Here is a 23514-nt window from a genome sequence, read left to right on the forward strand (position 1 = left end):
AGAAGTGGCCTGTGGCACCGGCTCTGCCCACTGTCAGAGGGACGAGGAAAGACTCCTCTGGTCCCTCTGACAGCGGGCAGAGCCCCAGCAGCAGCAGCCCAGCGGTGCTGGGGTGGGGCAGGGGGGTGCGGGCTGGGGTTGTGGTGTGTTTAAAGGGCCCTGCACCTTGCATGTGGCAGGAAAGGGCCCTTTAAACTATCAGCTGGCAGGCGGCAAGGGGGAATCCCTCCCTGCCACCTGCCAGCTGATAGTTTAAAGGGATCTTTAAAGGGCCACGAACACCAAACATGTTCATTAAGGGGACATGTTCGGTTCTGTTCGTTGTTCGTGGATGGCAATGAACAACGAACAGGGTTTTCGGAATTTTTTTCCCGTTCGTGCCCATGTCTACTCTAGACCCAACTCCATTGTGACCAGCATTGTTTCTGGGAATGCCTTGAGCTCAATTAAATGCAGTCGTGGTTGTGCTCCATTCACTGTCACGCAAGCGCACTGCTCTTTTACTTCAGAAGTTTCCAAATTAATCGGGAAACTAGGATGCTATGGAACTCCAGTCTTTTTTCCTTCATCATTTCTGAGCTCATTTGGAGCTTTTAATAATGCTTAATGGTGTTTTCACATTTCTTGGACAAGCCTGGCTAGGTTTCGGCTTCTTTAAATCTGACAAGGACTGGATTGCGGGGGTGGGGGTAAAGAGACATGGTTCTCACCTAGGGTTGCCAGCCTACAGTTGGTCTAATTACGACACCTGTGTCCATGAAAACTAACTAAATAAATATTTTTTTAAAATTCCACTGTACAAAATTCATTCATATATAATAAATACTATAAATACAAATATACAACATCATTGTAGACAAACGATACAAAATTTATCTCAAGAATAATTCCACAGGAAAAAAATCTGGAAAGGGGAAGAAATCTCATTCAGAAATGTTCAGTGAATTCCGAAGTCCCCAGTTCCAAGAAAAAAATTCATTCTCACACATGTATCTCCAATCCTGTTCAAAAGAACCAAAACCCACTGCTCAAGATGAACCTTCAAAGCAGAAAAACATCTCTGTAAGGATGCTCAAACAACTTCAAGGTAGCTTAGAATGGGAGTGAGAGCCAAGCTACAAGTGACGCCTGACACAGGTTGGACATTTGTCAGCTTTCCTCAAGTTTTGATGGGAAATGTAGGCATCCTGGTCTTGCAGCTGTAATGGAGAGCCAAGCTGTAAAACCAGGATGCCTACATTTCACATCAAAACTTGAGGGAAGCTGACAAGTGTCCAACCTGTGTAAGGCGTCACTTATAGCTTGGCTCTCAGTTCTGTTTTAAAGAAAGTCTAAGAGATGCTTTGGTCAAGAGAATTTAATACAAGCGGCTAAGGCTTTGAAGAAAGAGGTTCTGAAACCGGTCATTTCAGCTGGCCCCCAATTGTCCCTACAGTGAAGCCACCCAGATTTTTGTTTGAGCATTTGAAAGCTTATCTTGAAGTTGCTATGGTGCAGTTGTTTGAGCATCCTCACAGAGACTTTGATTTCAGTTCAAATTAATTGTGGGTTGGGGTCAGGGTTGCCAACACTGGGTTGGGAAATTCCTGGAGATTTGGGGGTTTATTTTTTTCAACGTTTTGTACTGAAAAGCATGCTGAAAGTATTTCAGTTGCTAAATAAATGCATGTGCATGAACCATTGTGTGTTATGTAGAGTGCAGTCTGCTTGTCTGCGTACTGTGGGTGATAAAGCTCATTCTGAACTCTTGATAAACTTATATAAGATAAGTACCTTTTGCTGCGATCTCTTTAAAAGAACAAACACTCAATTTGCTCTCAAATCATTGTAGAGCAAGGAATTTAACAGCAAATGAACAGAGACAAAAACGTGTAATAGTAGTGAGGGGAGGCTATTGTCTCCTGCAGAGAAGCCATTATTTTCTCTTGGCATAAAAGCTTTCTTTAACCTCCAGACCATATATCTGTATTTTGTTATTTTAATGTAGGAGTTGTGATTAATCTTCTCTTTCACAACAGACATTTGATTCACGTCATCGATTTCTTTTTCTGTCTGCCAGACATTGAGAAGTAAATGCATTATTTTTCAGAAGCAAAGAGCCACTTTCTCTTGACTTGCACATAGTCATTTCTAGCAGAAATTTCTATTCAGTACGGTATTTTAATCTTTTTTGGTGTTAGAATAATTTCTCCTTGCCTGCAATTAGTGTATTATTCATCAATCGAATTCTGATGTTGTGGAAACAGAGTACAATGGATGCTTTAAAATCAATAGGCAGAAATCGGTGAAATAATCTTTGCAAGTTCCCCAGAAATATATGAAAACTTGTGCACGTTCAGAAATAACTCAAAACCTAAGAATGGTTTGTCTCTGAAACAAAGATTCAGCTTGCATATGATCATAAAAATCCTGGTTTACCTCTACAACTGCTGGATTCTTCAGTCGCAGACACTAGCTGATTCCACACACGTTGGATAATGCACTTCCAATCCTCTTTAGAGATCATTTGGAACTGAATTTTTCAAGTGTGAAACAAAAAATCCACTTCCAAACGATAGCTACAGTGCATTGAAAGTGCATTATCCAACGTGTGCCGAATCAGCACCGTTAGTAAGAGCTGGTGAAAGACAAGAGGGGTTTTTAGTCTCTGAACAAGCCTCTCAGTAGCCCAAGGAACGAGCAAGGGTTACACTGGCAAACAAGCTAAGATTAGTACATCACGTGAAACCATAGTTAAAGACTCTGGCTCGGTTCAGATGTAACAAGAACTGTGGCTTATTCCAGCTGTTGTTAGTGAAACTAGCCTTTGGCCTACGGTCAGAGAATCCTGGTTTGTCTTGGCACATCCTGGCTTCAGCACAGCACCTCACAATATAATGCCGTATAGTCCACTCTCTGAAGGTGACATTTCCTCCAGGGGATCTGATCTCTGTCACCTGGAGATCAGTTGCAATTCCAGGAGATCGTCAAACCCCACCTGGAGGTTGGCAACTCTTCCAGGAGTTTATTGAGCCCCCTGATGAGTTGCCATGCAAGGCTGGTGCTTTGTTACATATTGCAAGCCACCAGTTGTGCACACCTGGTTCATAGACTGCATAGACATAGGCTGCAGTACCAGAGTTTTGGCACTGGGTAAGTTGCTGGCTATGCCACAACTAAATGAGGGGGAAAGAACACCGTGATGATCCCAAGATAACCTCAAGAGGGAAGGTGACACGCTCGGCTTCTGAATTATGTAGGCTAAATGTACAATTATTTTGTGCTACTGAATTGGCATCAGCTACCTCTCAGCTTGCCCAGAATTCAGACCGTAGCTAAAATCCATGGTCATAACAAAACAAAAAAACAGGCGTCAACGGTTTAGGGTTTGATTTTGTCCTTGGGGTTGTAATGGCTGAGTATTATGCCACTCCTCAAGGACACTTTAAAGCAACTGTATATGGCTGCTTGCCAAAGGCTGTTCCAGCAAAAGTTGGTGTCTGTTTCATTGGTTTGTTTTGCAGAATTCTTTTAATGTAAATTTTAAGCCATTCCATATCAAAAGCTGTTGTAACTTAATACAGCAGTGAGATAAAAAACAGTAAATACAGTGCTCTGTTCAAATTCAAAATACTGCATTGGATGATCCTTATCCCATATGGAGAGGGTGGGAATTGGAACCACAGATACCATATGACTCCATGCTTCAGAAGTAACATGACTATGACCTCAGGTTGCCAATCTCCAGATGGGGTCTGGAGATCTCCTGGATTTACAACTGATCTCCAGATGAGGGAGATCAGTTCCCCTAGATAAAATGGCTGCTTTGAAGGGTAGACTCTATGGCATTATATCCTGCTGAGGTCTCTGTGCTGCCCAAAACCCACCCTCCCAGGGTTCCACCCCCCAAATCTCTAGAAATTTCCCAACTATAACACAGCAACATTAGTATAACCCTACTGTAACAGAGACATATTAATCTAAAAATTGCTGCCCAAAAGAAGCTTAATCCAGTCTATTAAAAGACAGCAGTCTCTTAAAAGCCAGCTATTAAAAGCTAGGACTCAGCTAAACAGTTGAAGGTGCAGTGTTTAGAGCCCAGATCTGTGCACTCAGCACCTAAATTGTGGTATGAAAAGAGGTGATTTGGAGGTGGTTTGGTGAGGTGGGGCAGTAGGCTCAGACAGTGGCTTTGTGGGGGCCTCTGCCACCATTGTCTCTCCCCCACAAGAGTTTGTTCAGCCTTATTGGCAAGGCTTTTTTTCAGCTGGAACACAGTGGAACAGAGTTCCGGCACCTCTTGAAAATGGTCACATGGCCGGTGGCCCCGCCCCCTGATCTCCAGACAGAGGGGAACTTAGATCGCCCTCCGCGCCATGGCCATGTGACCATTTTCACTTAGGGCAATTTAAACGTTTAAAAACTCCCTCCTTCTTGTTCCAGCTGATCCAAAGTGACGTCATTGTGCAGTCCTAGAAGCGGGCGCACACTTTGCGCTTGTGCATGTGGTACCAGGGGCACCACCTCCCGCCAGCAGTTGCCCCCTGTGCTGGCAACCCTCTGAGTTCCCCCACCTCTTTCCCCAGAAAAAAAGCCCTGCTTATTGGGTATGCATGGCTTGCTGTTCATCATTGTAAGACACATGAGGAATGAGGAGAGAAGACTTGTTGGCTCATGGGTGGGGAAAGGAATGGTGGGTGGTGCTTGTCAGCGGGGGGGGGAACCTTATGCAGTGCCCCCTCTTGAACTACCACTCTAGTGGTAATCCTAAAGACACTTCCAAGGGATTAAGTCCCAGTGAAATAAATGGGACTCACTTCTGAGTATACATGCTTAGGATTGCCGCTGTGCATCTGTAGGCAGGGGAGTGTGCTTAAGTGTCCTTTCCATCCCATGTCCTCTACCACTTGTCCTGCTTTGTGGCTGGTTTTAATTAGCTGGAGTTCCTAGAAGTGGAGTGTGTCAGGTGAGATCCCACTGGGCAAATATAAGCTTTTATTCAAACTCTTAGGACTGCAGCATTCATTTGTAGAGCTAGGCTTTTATGTGATCAACTGTATTTCCAGTAGTCTGAATTTCATTTTGTGAACTTCAGAGATTAATAACTGTGCCCTTTAGCTTTCCATGTCTAATTTCACTGGCTTTATGCACAAATTAATTTCAGTCCAACTACACATGTTTCATCCTTTCAAGTAGTGATATTTTTTGGTGTGTGAGACATAAAAGACTTCCTAAGAGATTGGCTCAGTCACTGAGGGAGCCAATTGAAATCAGAGGTCCACTGTGAAGAATCAATTAAACACAGAATGGAAACCATTGATTAGGAGATCATTCGTGTCTAAAGCTCCAACAGAGATTCTGAAAACAAAATGGCACGAAGAATTTCCAACACTGGTGTTATTTTATATTATATATCAAAAGTTACACCAACATCTTTAGCCTGTGTAGGAAAGAATGTATCATACACCCGACTTTTGCCATACAGCTGAGGGTTCCAATTTTAGATTTAAAAAATACTGGCCCTCCAGCTGAGGACAGGGCAGGGCAATGGGTAGGAACAGGGAGAAACAGCAATCAGTGTGGTTAGGGCTAGATTGTCAAATTGGTGTTGGGAAGGCCTGCATTTCAAGCTCCACTTTAGGGACAAACTACAAGTGACGGCTGACACTAGTTGGACACTTGTCAGCTTCCCTCAAGTTTTGATGGGAAATGTAGGCAGCTTGGCGGAATGTTGGACAAGTGACAGTTGAAAAGTCCATTGGACAGCAGTCGGAAAGCCAAGCTGCAAGACCAGGATGCCTACATTTCCCATCAAAACTTGAGGGAAGCTGACAAGTATCCAACTAGAGTCAGGCATCACTTGTAGTTTGGCCCTATTCAATAAGATCACTGAGCAGTTTTGGGCCAGACATTCTCTTTCAACATAATCTACCTCACAGGTTGTACATCAATAGCAGGCTGATGGGAGAACTGGTATCTAGTGGGATAGAGAGTAAGAGAATGTGGTAAACCAAGAGTGGAATCAACAGCAAACAACAAGAAGCTCAGATGGAAAACTGGGAGTCTATAAGTGACTAAAATTGGAGTGCACTAGTGCAGTCATCTTTGGGGGTGTGATTGAAGGTTAGTAGTTGTGATTCCTGCGTTAGGATTCTGCTTGTGTGCAATATGTTGAATATTTGTGACGACAGATGTTACAAAAAATCCACTATCACTATACTCTCTCGTCGTAATGGACCAGCCATATCATCGCCACCCTTGGAATGTCCTAGCTCTCATGGAAGTGGGGGGGAGACCCCTTTTTCATAATAATATTTTATGAATATCTTTAGCAAAATTCCCTAGTGGCAGTAACCAGGAAGAACCAGAGAAGAATGTTTGAATGAGAGACAGCAATTTAAATGTGAGACATTAAAAAATAATGGACAATAAAGAACTGACTTTTTTGACCATATATAGATGTTTATAGTCAATATAGTAACACATGTAATGCACAGAACTGGCATATTGATGACATGAGCCATTTATGGCACCGGTTAGTTGGGATTATATGGTACTGAACATGCATTACTGCAAAACGGAATTATTCAAAAAGGCTTTTTAATCAGATTGGAGGTCTGTATTGTAGAGAGGGGATCTCAGATGATCTGCTAATAAGTTAGGATAGGAACCATAGACTGCACGCCTATGTTATATTGGATTCCCGCTAATACTATGTCTCTGTGAACTTGTATCTATTTACCCTATGGCATTGTTTATGGAAATGTTCTTGATATTGACTGTACTAATCTCACGCTGTGTAATCTGCCTTGAGTCTCAGTGAGAAAGGTGGACTATAATTGACATAAATAAAATAAATAATAAATCAGTTTCTGTATTTTTGGAAATATAATTAATCTTTTCTTTCTCTTTCTTTGCATTAGAAAGACCACATATCATTAAGTGCAGATCACCTGAAATGGAAACATTTTCTTGTTATTGGAATAATGGTGATTTTCACAGTTTAACTGCCCCGGAAAACATTCAACTGATGTATATAAAAAGGTAACGAGAAATCAGTTGTGCGCTTGAAATTGCTAAGACAAAATCCATTCTATGTTACAACACCAAAAATCCTAGGTGAAAGTCATGAAAATAGTTTTATCACGCATAGTAGAAAGTCATGAAAATAGTTTTATCACGCATAGTAGCCATTATGCCAGCCACAGTTCTGCATGACACACAGTGCACTTACCTGAAAATAAGCCCTATTGAGTTGACTTTGTTTAGGATTACACTGATAGAGACTCTTAAGGGCACTTCATAGTTAACAGGTTAAATAGGTGCACAGGAGACAGTGTGTGGTGGTGACTGCATAGTACGTGGATGATTGGTCAGTTCCAGAACAATCCAGCTTTGTCCCACCAAATTTTTATTTTAAAGATCTAGTTCTGTGGCTGTATGGCACAGAACCAGTTGTCATTTACTTGGCAGACAAGAGAGCCAAATGCTTTTGGAACCTTTCACCACAGAGTATACAAAAATCATTGGGTGAGGAAACAAAAGCTTATACAGAGGTCACTGCTTGATCAGGCCAGAAGTCCATCTAGATAAGCCTCCTGTTTCACCCAGTAGTCACCCCAGATGCTTCTAGAATAGTCTCCCACATTTTAGCTCACGTTTATTCGTCCTTAGCCATCATTCTAGCTTCCACTCAATTTTTCACCCTAAGTTTATTTCTTCTAGACAGCATGAAATCAGCCATAGTGGTTGGTTCAATCCACAGTTGTTTTCATGTCAACTATCAAAACTTTTTCATTCAGGATCCAAATAGATGTTTGAGTGATATATTTGCAATAGCCCTTCAGCTGTTTAATGACACATTAGAGAATTTCATCAAGGAAAATAAGGCAAAATGTCATGGCTATTTGCATGAGGTAATATAAAAATAAAATTCAGATTGATTGGTTTATTGGGCAGGATGGGGTTAAAAGATTATTTTTGTTTTGTCAAGCCATATGTAACTTCTTCTTTATAATGTTCATGGTAAATGCATTTTTCATAGTAATTTTGCTATCTTTCTAGGCAAAGTGAATGGAAAGAATGTCCTGATTATGTAACTGCTGGTGAAAACAGCTGTTACTTCAACGCAACGTACACCTCTATTTGGGTTCCTTATTGCATCAAGCTAATAGGTGAAAATCAAACATATGATGAAAAATGCTTCCACGTTGAAGAAATAGGTACCCTTCTCTTATGTATTCTATCCTGCCTTTTAAAAAAATGCTATGCATGAATGTTCTTGGTCATGTGTTAATTTGAAAACTAGAAGTAGTTACGCATAACTGCAGATCTGTCCATTCTCCCTAGAAACCACTTGAGGTCAAAAATGGAAAGCAACTATATGTTCTTAATAAAGTTTTTCCACCCTATTTTATGAAATTGTGCCTCCCCCTTCTGCACATCTTAGATTCTCCCACAACGAAGAACTCATACAGGATACATCCATCAATTTTTAGCAACTTGCCCTGCTTCTTCCCAACACCTACACACACAAACACACACCCCAGACCATTTTACTGTCCAGTCCCACTTTCCACCACACCACCCCTTCATCCTACCTCCGGTTCTTACCTGTCCAGGACCAGCTGCAGGTTTAGGTGGACTTTGCGTAAGATTCCCTAAAGTGTCCCTTGTGCTAAACACAGTGTTATATGTTATCCTCCACCTCTCCATCTGCCCACTTCACACACTTTGTGTTCACACACACACACACATTCTGCATTCATTCTGGTCTGGGGAGAATGAGGCAGGGCTAAAGAAAGCCAGCGGGCTGTTTTCCATTCCCTTAACTAATACATGAGAGATTGCCTCAGAATCCTCTGTGGTGTCACACAAGACTTTCTGGAGACGTCTCCCATGTCCTTGTGGGAGAGATGCCCAGGGAAGGAATTTGTACAGGGAGAGATCTTTTCTGTACTAATTGGGAAACAATTGTGTTTTAATTCACAGTAATTCCTGACCCTCCTGTTGGACTCAACTGGAGTGTAATAAACACAAGCCCAATAGGCATGTACACAGATATTGAAGTTACCTGGAAGCCTCCACCTTCTGCAGATGTTAAGAATGGATGGATCACTCTGCAATATCAGCTGCAGTTCAAAGAAGTCAATGGGACAAGATGGAATGAGGTGCGCATGGGATGAGAGGAACAGGGACTCCAAAAGCTCCAATCCCTTGCAGGGGATGTCCCAGTTCTGGACCTAAGATCAGAGTGGAGCCCTAGACTGGTTGGAGGACGCACTTGTCTGTTGGACAGAGGCTTGCTTATATGGTGGTCTTGTTGTTGCTTGTTGATTTCTGGGTGTTCCTCGCAACAGCAGGGCCAGTACAGGACTAGCTCCAGTCCTCACCTGCAGAAAAACAATTATTTCCACAACAGTATGCATCAAACATGTGCAAATAACACCAATTGTCAAGGGAAGGCTATTTAACTACTAAGTGTTGGCATGGCTTGCCCACATTGAATTTGCAATGAAAACAGCCAAACATCAATTCATTGTTTGGTCCCAATAGTAATAATAATTTGTTTTCAGTTTTTAAAATTCATTTTCATTATTTCTATTAACATTTTCCCAGCTCTTTTAATGACTACCTCACGGTTCTTTTATCCCCACTTTTAAGATTTTTATGAGCGGTCTTAATTATGGCTGCTTTAATCTCAACAGGGTGAAATGCATTTCAAATGTATTGTACAAATGACCTTACAGCTTTAAAAATTATTTCCTCATTTGGCATCCTTAGAGAAGTAATTTTATTGCAAAACAATGTTTCCTTTAATTGCATGGTATTAACAGATGATTAGGGCTCATTTTCTTGTATTCATCAAATCAGATGGAAATTGTGCACTGTGTGGTAACGGCACAACACTAGTCTGTAATAATAGCCATTACTGGCATACATAATTTTTCTCATACCAAAAGTACTTTGCATTTTCACTGCACAGCCCACATGCTCAGATGATATCTTAGGGTTCCTTTGCAACAAACAGAAGTAAGCAGTCTTGAGGCCTCAGAAAGACAAGTTTCAATAGATTTGTAGAGGATAGCTACACTGTACAGAATAAATTGATAGTTTTCACAGTAAAGGGCCCCCAATGATACTCATTCCTTTATAAATGATTTTGCTATCAAGGTGAACAGCGTGATCACCAGGTTTGGATGTGACACCATATCGTATTGTCGAAGGCTTTCATGGCTGGAGAACGATGGTTGTTGTGGATTTTCCGGGCTTTATAGCCGTGGTCTTGGCGTTGTAGTTCCTGACGTTTCGCCAGCAGCTGTGGCTGGCATCTTCAGAGGTGTAGCACCAAAAGACAGCATCTCTCACAAAAGACAGAGATCTCTGAAGATGCCAGCCACAGCTGCTGGCGAAATGTCAGGAACTACAACATCAAGACCACGGCTATACAGCCTGGAAAATCCACAACAATGACACCATGTTGTTCCTCAATAGTGAAATCCCAAGTAGAGTTCTAAAAGTTTTAATAGGGATGCTCTTGTTTTTTCCATCTTTTAGGACTCTTGCAATGTAATATTATGGTTGACCCTTTATGGATGCAAACCTATGGATTTTATTTTGCATGGATTTCACAACTATGTGTAACTGTCCAGCACAGTGCATCATACATAGTGGGTCGGTTGTGGACTGTCGCAGCTGTGAGGTACAGCTTAGCCATATGGTTCAGACAATAGAGTGAAACAGTTATGGCCGTTTTGTACATTACAAGAGAAGCGGGGACATAGAATGTATCTCTATGCCCTATAACATGGGAGTTGACTTCATGTCATTTTTCGTCATGTGTACACTGTGGAAAGATGAGTCAGGAAATCACAGTGCATTGCAGACAATTATACAGACAGGATAAACAAGTCATAATTATTATTGAACTAAGGATCTTTCATTGGCTGTTAGCTGCAATAGCTAAGTGAAATCTCCACATGCAGTAAGTAGACCTCTGAACACTAGTCACAGATGGTACACTGTTGGAAAAGGATTGAAAACTGGATGAATTGTGGCCTGATTCAGCAAGACAATTCTTGTGTTCTAAGAGCACGATACCCAAATAAAAATCAAACTAAAACGAGATCCTTACAACCCTATGTACAACCCTATGTAACTGACCCACGGTCACCCAGAGAGCTTCAAAATGAGGATTGAACCTTGGGTCTCCCAGATCCTAGCCTGACACTAATCATGACACCACACTGCTTATCAACATTCAAATTATTGTTACAGCTGAGGACGACCTCAACGACAGAACTTCCTGTGTATGCTCTGATGACTTGCCGTGATTACGAGATACGAATACGAGCAAAAGGAGCATCTGAAATCTATGGAGAGTTCAGTGAAATACTTTACGTGTCTTTTGGTGCAACAAGCCTGGTGCCATGTGAGGAAGGTAAGTGAGAAAAGGGTCTTTTGAGCTCCCTTACAAATTTCTGATTTTACTTTTGGACCCAGGTTGCCCTCGTAATTAAGAGCATGGTTGTGTGACTCGTTTGGGGTATCTGATGTTTTCGGGGCACATTGCTCTCAGCTTGTGCCGACCCCCCCCACCACCACCACCTTCCCGTATAGCAGATGGGCTGTGTATGGGTAAAGAGAAAGAAGGTCTCATGTGAACAAACACTGAGATGATCTCAGTCAAAGCCTCAAAGGAGGCTAAATACTAACATTTATTTTATGAACTTATTCAAAAGATTTGGATGCCACCATTTTACCTAAATGGGGTTTCCAAGGTGGCGAACATTTAAAAATTTAAAGCAACATTTTAAACAACTGTATTTCAAACATTTTAAATGGTATAAAAATAATTGAATAAAAACACACACAGAAAGAGACCAATACCAAGAACAAGGTGATCAATAACAGTTATTGGGGGTATGCCACACAAAACAAGAACGTCTTCACCCGCTGGCAGAAGACTGCATTGTAGGAATGGGGTCTCGGGTGCATCACTAACAAGTTGGGGGATCATAGACTTCATCACCATTTTTGCCTCATATATTATCTGCTGCTTTAAATATGTACTCCTATGTACAACCATCGCTCCGTGCTGTCTAATGTTATGTTTTGCTTCAGTATCTCTACTACGTCTTGGATCCTTGCTAATGCTATGTCTTTAAACTTGTATATGTTTACCTTATGGTATTGTATTGAAATGTACTTATTACTTGTTACTGACTGTATTAACCTCATACTGTGTAATCTGCCTTGAGTCTCAGTGAGAAAGGCAGACTATAAATGATGTAAATAAATAAATAAAAATAAAAGCAGTAGAGAGGGACAGACAAATCTCTCTGGGGTTTGAAGCACTGCAGTTGCACCTGAATCTAACATGGTGGTCCTCTTTTTAAAGCAGACTTGAGCTAAAAGAAGTTTTGCTGTAGTTATTGTCCAAAAGGATTTTTGTTTTATGGAGTGCTTTCAAGTGCCCACTCAAAATGTCATCTATTTTTCATTGGAGTCCTAGACATTAGAAGGAAAGATGCAAGAGCCTCCGAAGGCTGTTCTTTCTTTTTCTTTTTTTCAGGATCAAGGGAACTGCTGAGGCCTTGAGCTAGGCCGTAAGGCATTTCGACTACAGACTTTAAAAACAGACGTATTGTGAAAGAGAAAATAGACTTAACTTAATCAGAATCTTGGCTGGATAAGGAAAGTGATCCAATTCTGTTCCAGTTGGATATGCAGGCCTTCATCGGTCTTGTATTAAGGGACAGAGAACAGTTTGTAGCAATAATCCTTCACAAATCTTCTCTGTTAGGTCTAATCATTCATGAAGTTTTATTGAAACCATTATGCTTAGTTAATTCTCTCTTTTTTAAATTTATATTTTTTCAGTTTTACAATCATTAACGAATGAAAACAAATAAAAACACTAAACAGGTTTAAAACACTTAAAAATGTAGTTCCTGTTTCCTTAACAGAGTTGTAAATTTGCCGACACACAGTTCTTACAAACTATTTACAGATATACAGCTATACAATATTGAAAGAAAGAGTAGGTTAGTTCTAAAATTATGATCAAAGAGATGCCAGCCTTTGATAGTATTCCATTTTGGGGGATATTTGGTTTGCGGATTCATTGTTGGTTAGATATTCCAAAACTGGAAGCCATTGCTCCAAGAAATGGGAATTGTGTTTTTGCTGTCCCATTTGAGCTATTTGATCTGCAAGCTTTTCCATTATGAAGTAGTCCCATAATCGATCTTTCCAATTTGTGACTGTGGGCAAACTTTTTTGTTTCCATTTAGAAGCAATAACTGATTTACCTATTGATAGAAGCAGGGATTTTTTTCAGCCGGAACGTAGTGGAACAGAGTTCCGGAACCTCTTGAAAATGGTCACATGGCTGGTGGCCCCACCCCCTGATCTCCAGACAGAGGGGAGTTAGATTGCCCTCAGCGCCGTAGGCAATCTAACTCCCCTCTGTCTGGAGATCAGGGGGCGGGGCCACCAGCCATGTGACCATTTTCTCAGAGAGCAACCCACTGAGTTCCACCACCTCTTTTTCCAGAAAAAAAGCCCTGGATAGAAGGATTAAGATGAGGTTGATTCTGATCCTTGGTATTGAAGGATCTAATCAAAGATTCAACAGTATAACCTCTGGTGTTTTAGGAACGACATAACCAGTGATAGCTTCTATTATTTTAATTATATTATCCCAGAAATTTCTTATATGTTTACAATACCCCCAGCAGTACATGAAGGTTCTTACTTCACCACATTACTTCCAACATTTAGTAGAGCTTGTTTTGCTTATATGATGTAGTTTAACAGGTGTCAAATATCAGTGTGTAAGAATTTTAACTGTTTGCATTTTGATATTAATAATCTTGGATGTAAAGTTATGTGAGTGCCAGATCTTTTTCTAGTTCCCCTCTGAAAGGTCAGTGTTGCAATCTTTCAGCCAAATTGTTTGGTAAGAAAGGATTTTGTTCTCCTGTTTCACTTCTAATAGGATGCGGTATATTTTAGATATCAGACTTCTATGGCAACCCATGCCCCAGTTTATCAATTTTTCAAAATCTGTTAGTGTTTTTTTAGGGTTTTTTAACCTGTTGGCTTTCTGTAAGGTGCTTTACTTGAAGATATTCATACCATGGAATTTGTGAGTTGTTTTCCAAATGTGCTTTTTCATGTATTAAGCCTTGTTAATTCTCTCTTATGACTGTATGCTGCCCATATTTTTCACTGGTGTATCCTCTGGTTTGTTGTTTGCCTTTTTGACACAGGATGAATCATACTGGGTTTGTTTATTCTTGGTGGGGGTGAAGGAATCTGTGATAATCAGAAAAATAAAAAGAGGTAAAAATTTGCCAACCGCTTCTCAGTCAGTGGTTGTAACAAGGCAACAGCAACAAAGAAATCAAGCACAAACTAGGAACAATTTTAAACAATGAATATAAGATATATGAAATGACTCAACTCTCCCTGTTTTTCGTTGTTTGTTGTTTCAGAATTTCAAGTTTCTTGGTCTTTGGTGATAGCTTTTGGAACCCTCGGCTTGATGGTGATGTTGTCGCTAGTCCTGTTTTCTAAACAGCAGAAGTGAGTTCTGCTACTCCTACTGATTTGGGTCTAATAGCTTTCAAAGTATAATTTTTTTACTCCATTGATTAATACATTTTCTACCACTATTCATTAAAATGGAATTAATTCTACTGCTGGTAGACAAAGAGAGAGGGTGGGGGCAGGATTCTGACATTCCAAGAAACACAGTTCTGTCAGATGATAGCAAAAGCTGTCTGATACATGCAAGGCACTGACAGTGAAATCCTAAACAGAGTTACTCCAGTCTAAGCCCATTGACTTTGCTTAGGATTTCACTGTCAGTGACTAATACTAAGGTGAAGGCAGTTGCATTGAACCTAACTTGGGGGGTGGGGAGTTGTGAATTTTCTGCATTGTGCAGGAGATTGGACTAGATGACCCTAGAGATCTCTTCCAACCCTATGAGTCTATGATTCTAAGTCTTTATTATCCATTATAAAAAGTTGTTCCGACCAGAACAAACAATGAGCATGCACACCCTGATACTTTAACATCAACTGCAGTGAACTACTTTTCTCTTCTGGAAAGGCACTATCACTTGAAAGATTCTAAATAAGAATCTTAGAGCCATTCTAGAAAGCCTTTTATAAGCATGCAGCAGGATTAGGTGATAGGGTGGTCTGTACTGTTTTAGACAACAGGGAATGTGACATTGTTAATCCCTCACAAAAAACTCCAATCCTACAAGTAAAGTCTGATCTTTTCTGGGCTTGTTTTCTACTAGTTTTGCATGTATGATTCCCACCTGCAATACAAAGTGATAAAACCATTCTATCAGCTTGTCTACTGCCTTCTCCAAGGCCAGGTTATCCAGAAGGAGAGGAATAGAATTCTAGATTGTACCACTTCAGATCGGGTCCATGGTTACAGGGGGCATTTGAGGGCCCTGCCTCCTTTCTGAATTTCCAGTTTTCATTGGGAAAAAGTTTTTAACCCTTTTTGATGATAAGATATAAGGGGGGAAATGCAAGCAGTTTTGCCCAAATTTCCTAGGAAGAAATGGGAAATGGGGGAATGGCAAAATGGCTAGAGCCAAGTCAGTTTATACATTCCAGACCGAATTCATTCTCATCGGCTCTATTCTTGGCTTTTTTCTTGTTAGTTTCTTTCTCCTTTAATGTCTGCAGGGGCAAGTGAGAAAATTAGCCAGGAAACTGGAGTAAGAATTATACTATTCTAAGGTTACCTGTTCTGATTGTTCCTCATTTCCTAAGTTCCTAAGAAGTAGGTGGGCCAAGAATAGAAAAATTAACGCTCAGTAAAAAACTAGTGCATCGGCAAGAGAGATGTACTATACCTTTCTCCCAGATGTACTAGTTTTCAGCTTTCAGAGAATTTGGGGGGTAAGATGGGGGAACAGTCAAAAATGTAATTCCCCAGCTTTCAATCTGATGTCTCGGCATCAATAAGGTTTGTGAAAATGATGCATAAACATTTAAAGTTTACTGTATAGTCCTTAGTCGTGATGAATTATTTCAAAGTTGTTAAATTAAATGTGAATGTTTCTTTTCAAGGTTAAAGATAATGATTCTTCCTCCTGTTCCAGTTCCCAAAATTAAAGGGATTGATCCAGACCTCTTAAAGGTAATTTGGGTGCGTTATACATAGGGTTGCCAGATCCCCCGACCCCCAGGCAGGAGGTCTGAGGCCCAGCACCTACATTTCAGCTTTCCCTTTGTGCATGTGCTCCCGGCCCACATGATGATGTTGCTTCCAGGAAGTGACATCATCACGCAGGTCACGTGCCTTCCTGGGAGTGCTCCTGTGCTCTGCAGGGAGCCAAATTGGGCCCTATTTGGCCCAATTCTGGATGAATCGAGCCCAAATTAGGCCACTGCAGCATGCAGGAGCACGCCATGCCACCCTGGAGTGAGCCCTGGGTGGCATGTTCCCCCCCCCACCAGCCAAGTAAACAGGGGCAGGGGTGGAGGGTGGGAGCGGGAATCCCTTGCCCCAGCGGAGGACTGGCAACCCTAGTTATACATTCAGTTGACCACTTCCACAATAGAGTTGTGGAATCAGATCTTCCACTGGCCTTGTACCTTAATCACCTGTAAATGTATACCTATTTTTACTAGGGAGGAGAAAAAGGTGGTTTGATGGACACTGTTTGCATCATAATCCTATACTTGAACACAGAAGTGGGTGGATCTTCCATAGAGAACACAGAATGTTCTTAAATGGTTTGGGATAAGGGTATTTGAAGTACCAATATTTGAGAGTCAGTGTGGTGTAGTGGTTAGAGTGGCTAGGATCTGGGTGACCCAGGTTCAGTTCCCCACTCTGCTGTGGAAGCTTGCTGGGTGACCTTGGGCCAGTCACACACTCTCAGCCTAACCTATCTCACAGGGTTGCTGTGAGGACAAAATGGAGGAGAGGCGAATGATGTAAGCTACTTTGGGTCCTCATGGGGAGAAAGGTGAGGTATAAATGAAGTTAAATAAATGCCACCTGTCTTCTGAATTTATTTAGCATTAAAGGTCTTCAGCAAATGCCTTGCTTTCCCTTTTCACACTGAGAGATTGGCGAGTGCAAATGACTGATTTTTTCCCAATTATTATGCCCTTTACTCCCCATCTTCTAGTATGTGAATGTTTTGTGATGGGTAAACTTTATAGCTTTGGACGTTGCTGTTGCATGCTGTGTTTGTAGAGTGCTTTTACTAAGTTGCTATATTTTGATTCTTTTATTATTTTCTAAGATGGTTGTAGAATTTTATATGGATCTGCTTTTAATTGGTTTTATGACAGTATGCTCGTGGTTTTTTTAAAAATGGCTGCTTGACATCTTGGGTGAGCCCTCCCCTTCCCCACTGTATATTTGAAAGGGAAGATATTAATATAGTGGGTTGGATCCAGTGGAAATTTCCCCTGATGGAACAGGGGGAACAATTTTCATTTATTCCCTGTTCCCACAGCAAACCTCCAGCTCTCATTCATGCTGTTCCTTGGGGGTCTCTGTCCCCCAGTAGCAGCCATTCAAGGGGCATTTTGAGCTTCAGAAGGAGGGCAGAGGCAGGGAAGTCCTTTTCTACTGATGGCAATCCCTTTAATTAGTGAAGAATTTGCATGGGATCCAACCCCTTAAATTAACATAACAATAAATGTTTCTTTAACAATAGTATTTTTTATTTTGTTTCATAGAAAGGAAAACTTGATGAAGTAAATTCCATCCTAGCCTGTCATGGTAGTTACATACCACAGCTATATGGAGATGACTCTTGGGTTGAATTCATCGAGTTGGATATAGACGATGCTGAAGAGAGAACTGAAGGGTCAGATACTGACAGACTTCTCAGCAATGACCACTTGAAGTCTCACAGCTGTCTTGGAGTGAGGGATGATGATTCTGGGCGGGCCAGCTGCTGTGAGCCAGATATCCCAGAGACCGATTTCAGTGCAAGCGATACGTGTGATGGAACCTCAGACATTGGTCAGTCCAAAAAGGCAAATGAAAAAGAAGAGGATCTCTTGTGCCTTGATCCAAAAGATAACAAGAAGCCAATGTCCAGTCTTGACAACTCAGCTACCCAGCAGCCATCTGATAATCCAACAGAAGATCAGCAACAAAAAAACCAGGTTTCTAACGACACTGAGGCAGCCAGCCCTCCTATCCAAACTCAGCTAAGCAACCAGAGCTCAGTGGCAAACACGGACTTTTACACGCAAGTCAGTGACATTACACCAGGTGGAAGTGTTGTGCTTTCCCCGGGGCAAAAAATTAAGATGGGGAAAACCCTGAGTAAGGTTCAGAAAGAACCCACTGCACAGTGCCAACCAAATTTTGCCATGGATGGTGCCTATTTCTGTGAGCTGGATGCAAAAAAATGTGTCACTGTGACACCTCACGAAGAGGCTGAGCCAGAAACGGAAGAGCAGAGCTTTCCTGAGGGTGCTTACTTCGCCACAGAGAGCCTTTCCACTAATGCTGTGAACAACAACAACAACGCAGCAGCTGCAGAAGAAGAAGCCGAAAGTTCTGACATGCCTGTGGCGGACTATACCTCCATTCACCTGGTACAATCTCCACAAGGCCTTGTGCTCAATGCTACAGCTCTGCCTGTGCCGGACAAAGAATTCATTGCATCATGTGGTTATATGAGCACAGACCAACTGAACAAAATCCTGCCATAGCTTTCCTTTAAAGTGCAAAATGATGTGAGGCCCACCCCCCACCCCCCCACAAATGCCTCCATGAGGTTCTGATGCACATGTGGAGCTCTTTGGAAACAGGTTCATTTCATTACCATGAAATGCTTTTCATAATTGTAGAGCATTCATTAACATAGCAATGATTAGTTATGTTTATGGGGAGCTCCATGTGCGTGTCGGAGCCCCTGCATGCACACTGGAGCCTTTGGATCGGGACGTCGTATATAAATGGCATAGAGTTGGCTTGGGCTTGTATGCTTAAACCAAAACAAATATGTTCAGTATTTTTCAAAGGGGAAGGAGAATGGAGCCCCTTCCACTTTATTCTGAGATATTGCATCAGTCACAGTATCGCTACCATGTCTTGCAAATATCGTCTTTTGAAATGTTGTGGAGGCTGGTTTCAGTAATGGTGACTGTCTTTTGTTATTGTCAGTGTCAGTTTGGGGGTCATTCTTAAGAAACTGGATGACTTTTAATGTGCCGTAAATCATCTTTATTCAAAAAGCTAATAGCAAGTGGTTTTTGAAGTGTGAATATTTAATGTTAAATTGTATCCGATGCCAAGAAGTTTATGCTGGGATTTGGAGAAAATATGCAGGAAAGCAAAAGAAGTTTGGATAAATACATTTATTTTGATTTATATAAATAGACCTATTTTAATACTTTAGACAAGCAGGCATGGATATTTTATATGTACACTGCACACTGTAGTTTAATTGTAACGGTCCATCTCTAGAATGTACATGCTTGCAGTTATTGCTGCGATTTTAGACAAGAATATAAGGGGAATCTTTTTTTTTTTACAAAATGTTTTTATAAGTCCACAAAATCTATACAGCATTCTCAATGTAAAGTTGCTGTGCTATCTTATTGGAACCTATTTGATTCTTTAAAAACTATTGCTATCCATGCTTTTGTGTTTCGTAGCAAAACACTGCAATTACAAACACAGAGACTTTTGGTCACCCTAGCACCATTACCATGCAATTTGTATAGCAGCAAGAACTAAAACGGATTTAGATTTTTCAGGACCAGAACTACACTTTTATGCAAAGTTTTGAAGCACACAAGAAGCAGCAACACTGTCCTTCACATCATATTCTGAAGCCTTTGACTCAGAAAAATGCAATGGAATTTAGTACAAATCCTGAGTGAAAGTCAAGTCTCCAGAATGTGTTAAAGCTCATACTCTGAATTAAATGAAGCTATAGAATTCAGTATAATATTGTTAACAATGCAATTTTTTTTTTGCATATTCTGCGTACGTAGCAAGGCTTTTAAGAAGTAGTGTGGCTTAAGCCTTATTTACTTTGGTCTGTTTTCTCATGGTACGCCTTAACAGTCTTCAATCTCAATTTTTGTTTACATAAGCCAGGGTTAAATAATGTAAATAAATAAATGAATTTAAAAAATTAAATCCAAAGGTCTGTTTCCAGCATGCACACCATGCTTTGTTTCTTCATCAGTATATAGGCTGTTATGTAGCAGTTATAAGGCCATGACCAGACATGTGGCCAGTGGTAGCTGACTCTAGATTTGCAGTATTTTCAGCTCTGAATCCCTGGGGTCAGAGACTTGAGCTGTAAGCTGAGAGCCTACCGCTCCAAAATTTGAGGTTCCCGACCTTAAGCTGTAGCGTACTCAGGGCTTTTTTTCAGCAGGAATGCGGTGGAACGGAGTTCCGGAACCTCTTGAAAATGGTCACATGGCTGGTGGCCCCACCCCCTGATCTCCAGACAGAGTGGAGTTTAGATTGCCCTCCACGCCGCTCCAGCAGCGCAGAGGGCAATCTAAACTCCCCTCTGTCTGGAGATTGGGGGTGGGTGGGGCCACCAGCCATGTGACCATTTTCTCCTAGGGCAACCCACTGAGTTCCACCACCTCTTTTCCCAGAAAAAAGCCCTGAGAGTACTGATGTACAGTGTGTACCAAGAGGCACATAGAAACAGCTTAAAATGTTCCTTTAACCACATGACTGAAATTGTGCCTCTAGAGACATGAACATGGGTTGTTGTGATTGTGGAAGAGGATTTACTGAATGCAGTTCCTGTTTGCAGGTGACATTGCACATGAACTATTGTCTGATTAGTCACTGACTTTTCCCTTCCAATCAGTGTTGTTATGTAGAAAAATCAAAAGGCTATTTGAGGCACCTCCAAATAGACCTGTTTGGATATGAGATACTAATTGATTGAAGAAGGTCATTATCAGGAGGGGGCTTGCTGAAATATAAACACATACACCGTGCACTGTGTCTTGTGCAAGTGAAAACAGAAGTCACAATATATTCAAGTTGACTTCGTGCAAGGATTACTTCCAATTACTTCCTTGCATTTCCATTTGCACAAGAGCTCTTGGATGAGTGGAAGTATTTGGTGGGATCCAGCCTCATGGCCGTTGACTGTATTGACACATTCACATGAATATATACCTGCATATGCACAACTGAGCAGAGAAAATAATGCGGGACTTGCATATGTGAACTGGCCTGAAATTAGAAGACAGAGCCCTTAGACTAGTAGAGGTTCTCTTTCTCAACTGTAGCTATCTTTAAGGCAGGATTAAGCCATCAAACTTGGTGGCAGGCCATCAAGCTGGGACAGTCACAGTTGTGATATCTAAAAACATAGGCACCTTGTGAACGTATGTTTACATTGGAATTGGGTAAGTAGTCTATAAGACCAGAAGGAGGTCAGGGTCCAGATCTGGACCCCAATCAATTGCAAACACTTGCCTTAATCAACATTTTTTTGTAATTCACTGAACTTTGTGAGACTTGTGTCTAAATAAACATGCTTAGGGTCACACTGTTAGATTTCCCTGGCTATATGTTACATTTGTCACATGGAAAATAGCCAGGTGCTGACTGGGAAGAATTGATCAGGTTCCTCCTTCCCACAGTCAGTGAAAATGTAGGGGCTTGCCTTAAAGTCCTAGGAAAGAAACAACAAGCAGACTTTTCTGTTACCTTACTTAGATAATTTTCCATCATCTTGTCCTTACCAATTGCTAAAGGAAAGAAGCTGGGTGAGAGGACCAGATACCAGAAGGGAAAAACCAGCAGCCTCTTATTCTCTCTGAACTAGAGATGGGCATGAACCGGAAAAAAACCAAACTGTGCGGTTCGTGGTTCATCGCATTTCATGAACCACACCCTGGTTCGCAAACTGGTTCAGTTGGTTTGTGAAAATGTCACATCCAGGTCAGCAAATCGTCACTTCCGGGTCAGCAGAAGGCCACTTCTGAGCCAGCAGAAAGTCTGCAGGAAGTCCATCCCCTGTTGCCTAGGAAACTGATTGATCGGCAGCAGGCTGTCTGCAGTGACGAACCAAACGAACCAGCCTAAAGTTCGTGGCGGTTCATCAGAAATGGGCTCTGATGAACCGCCAGTTCGCGAACCATGAACCGGCCTGGTTCATCACGAACTTTGGTTCATATTTCGGTTCGTGCCCATCTCTACTCTGAACGTTCAAAATTTTACTGCTTTTCACTCAGAGTAATGTGTAGCCAGATTCTAATGACCACACCAAAACTGATAGCCTATGAGTCTCTTTACACAAGATACCTTACACGTGCGTCCCTGTGTAAGATTTCTTGTGTAGAGAAACTGTCTCAAGCAGAGTAAAGTTCCACATAAGCAGTTCACAGCCAGTTTTAGGCAAGATCTGAAGGTTGTGACCAAGAAGTTGCACCTCTGGGAATGACAGCAGAGTTAGACAAGGTTCTCGATTCAAAACAATTGTAATTTTAAACTAATCCCAGCATCCTGAATCATGTAAACAAACCTTGAGGAGCAAACCAAATCACAGCTGGAGACTCTGGTATGCTTAAGCATTTTTGAAGAATATAGCTCAGAGACTATTTATTTCAGAAATCACAATTTCTGACATACTCACTACCATAACAAAGCTATTTTTCTAAACTTCAAATATAAGCAAGTATGTGGCCTTCTCAGTGGCTGGAAAGAAGAAATTCTATGTTTGGCTTGTATTTTTAAGACAATTTGTATTAGATACTCTACTGACATGTTACAACTTTTTTCTTCCCGACAGCCATCTCCTTTAGTTCTCAGCGCTAATGCCATTAAAGCTATGTATGTCTCTGTCGGGGGCAAGGGAGCCTTATACTGTATTTCTATATTGATGGAGCATTTCAATCACCAAAAACTAGTTAAATACCTCAATCAATCTCAGAATGTCATTTTGGTACTTTGCTGGTCACACAAGCCATTATGCTCTAATATGAAGAATTGTGTCTTTCTGTTTATATTTAACTTGCCTCATGTCAGTGTTGTTATTTCTTCTTCGAGTTTAATAAATTTATTTTCATTGATCCATCATGGTAACCTTGTATACTTTACTGCAAACGTTTTATGAAGGATGGAAATGCATTTAAAATCAAGAAATCATTCATTGTTTGACCATCAGCCAGCACATTTTCCAAACTACTGCACTGTTTGGCATGTGGGAAGTACTTTGAACAATTTTCAGAAACTTCAGTTGGTTCATAATTTTTTTTTTCAAAAATCTCTATGCTGCTTTTCCAGGGAACTTGCTTAAAGTGGCTTATAAAATAAGATTTAAATAAAAACATAAAACACCACAAAAGGCCTGTAGATCTGGTCTCATTTTACTAGAGCTTAAAGATTTTCACTGGCTATCACTTTGTTTCTCAGTGCAATTCAAAATACTGGCTCTTACCTTTATAGATCAGGCAGTGGCTTCCTGTGTAGAGTTACTCCAGTCTAAACCCATTGAACACAATGATTGGAGTAACTCTGCATAGG

At 41.1% G+C, this 23514-nt stretch overlaps 1 protein-coding gene across 1 annotated transcript in view; it reads left to right on the forward strand.

The window, feature by feature from the left end:
• GHR (growth hormone receptor) overlaps positions 1–23062 on the forward strand; it is a 190310-nt gene extending 167248 nt beyond the window's left edge. Inside the window, exons 3-9 of the mRNA XM_054986473.1 lie at positions 6903–7023; positions 8044–8201; positions 8971–9149; positions 11257–11419; positions 14481–14571; positions 16089–16158; positions 17718–23062. Of these exons, the coding sequence (XP_054842448.1) occupies positions 6903–7023; positions 8044–8201; positions 8971–9149; positions 11257–11419; positions 14481–14571; positions 16089–16158; positions 17718–18707 (1772 nt within the window). The 3' untranslated portion in view covers positions 18708–23062. The remainder of the gene's footprint in view (positions 1–6902; positions 7024–8043; positions 8202–8970; positions 9150–11256; positions 11420–14480; positions 14572–16088; positions 16159–17717) is intronic.
• Positions 23063–23514: the final 452 nt, after the last annotated feature.

The sequence above is a fragment of the Eublepharis macularius genome, chromosome 8 (genome assembly GCF_028583425.1).
Source record: "Eublepharis macularius isolate TG4126 chromosome 8, MPM_Emac_v1.0, whole genome shotgun sequence".
In the NCBI taxonomy this organism is placed as follows: domain Eukaryota; kingdom Metazoa; phylum Chordata; class Lepidosauria; order Squamata; family Eublepharidae; genus Eublepharis; species Eublepharis macularius.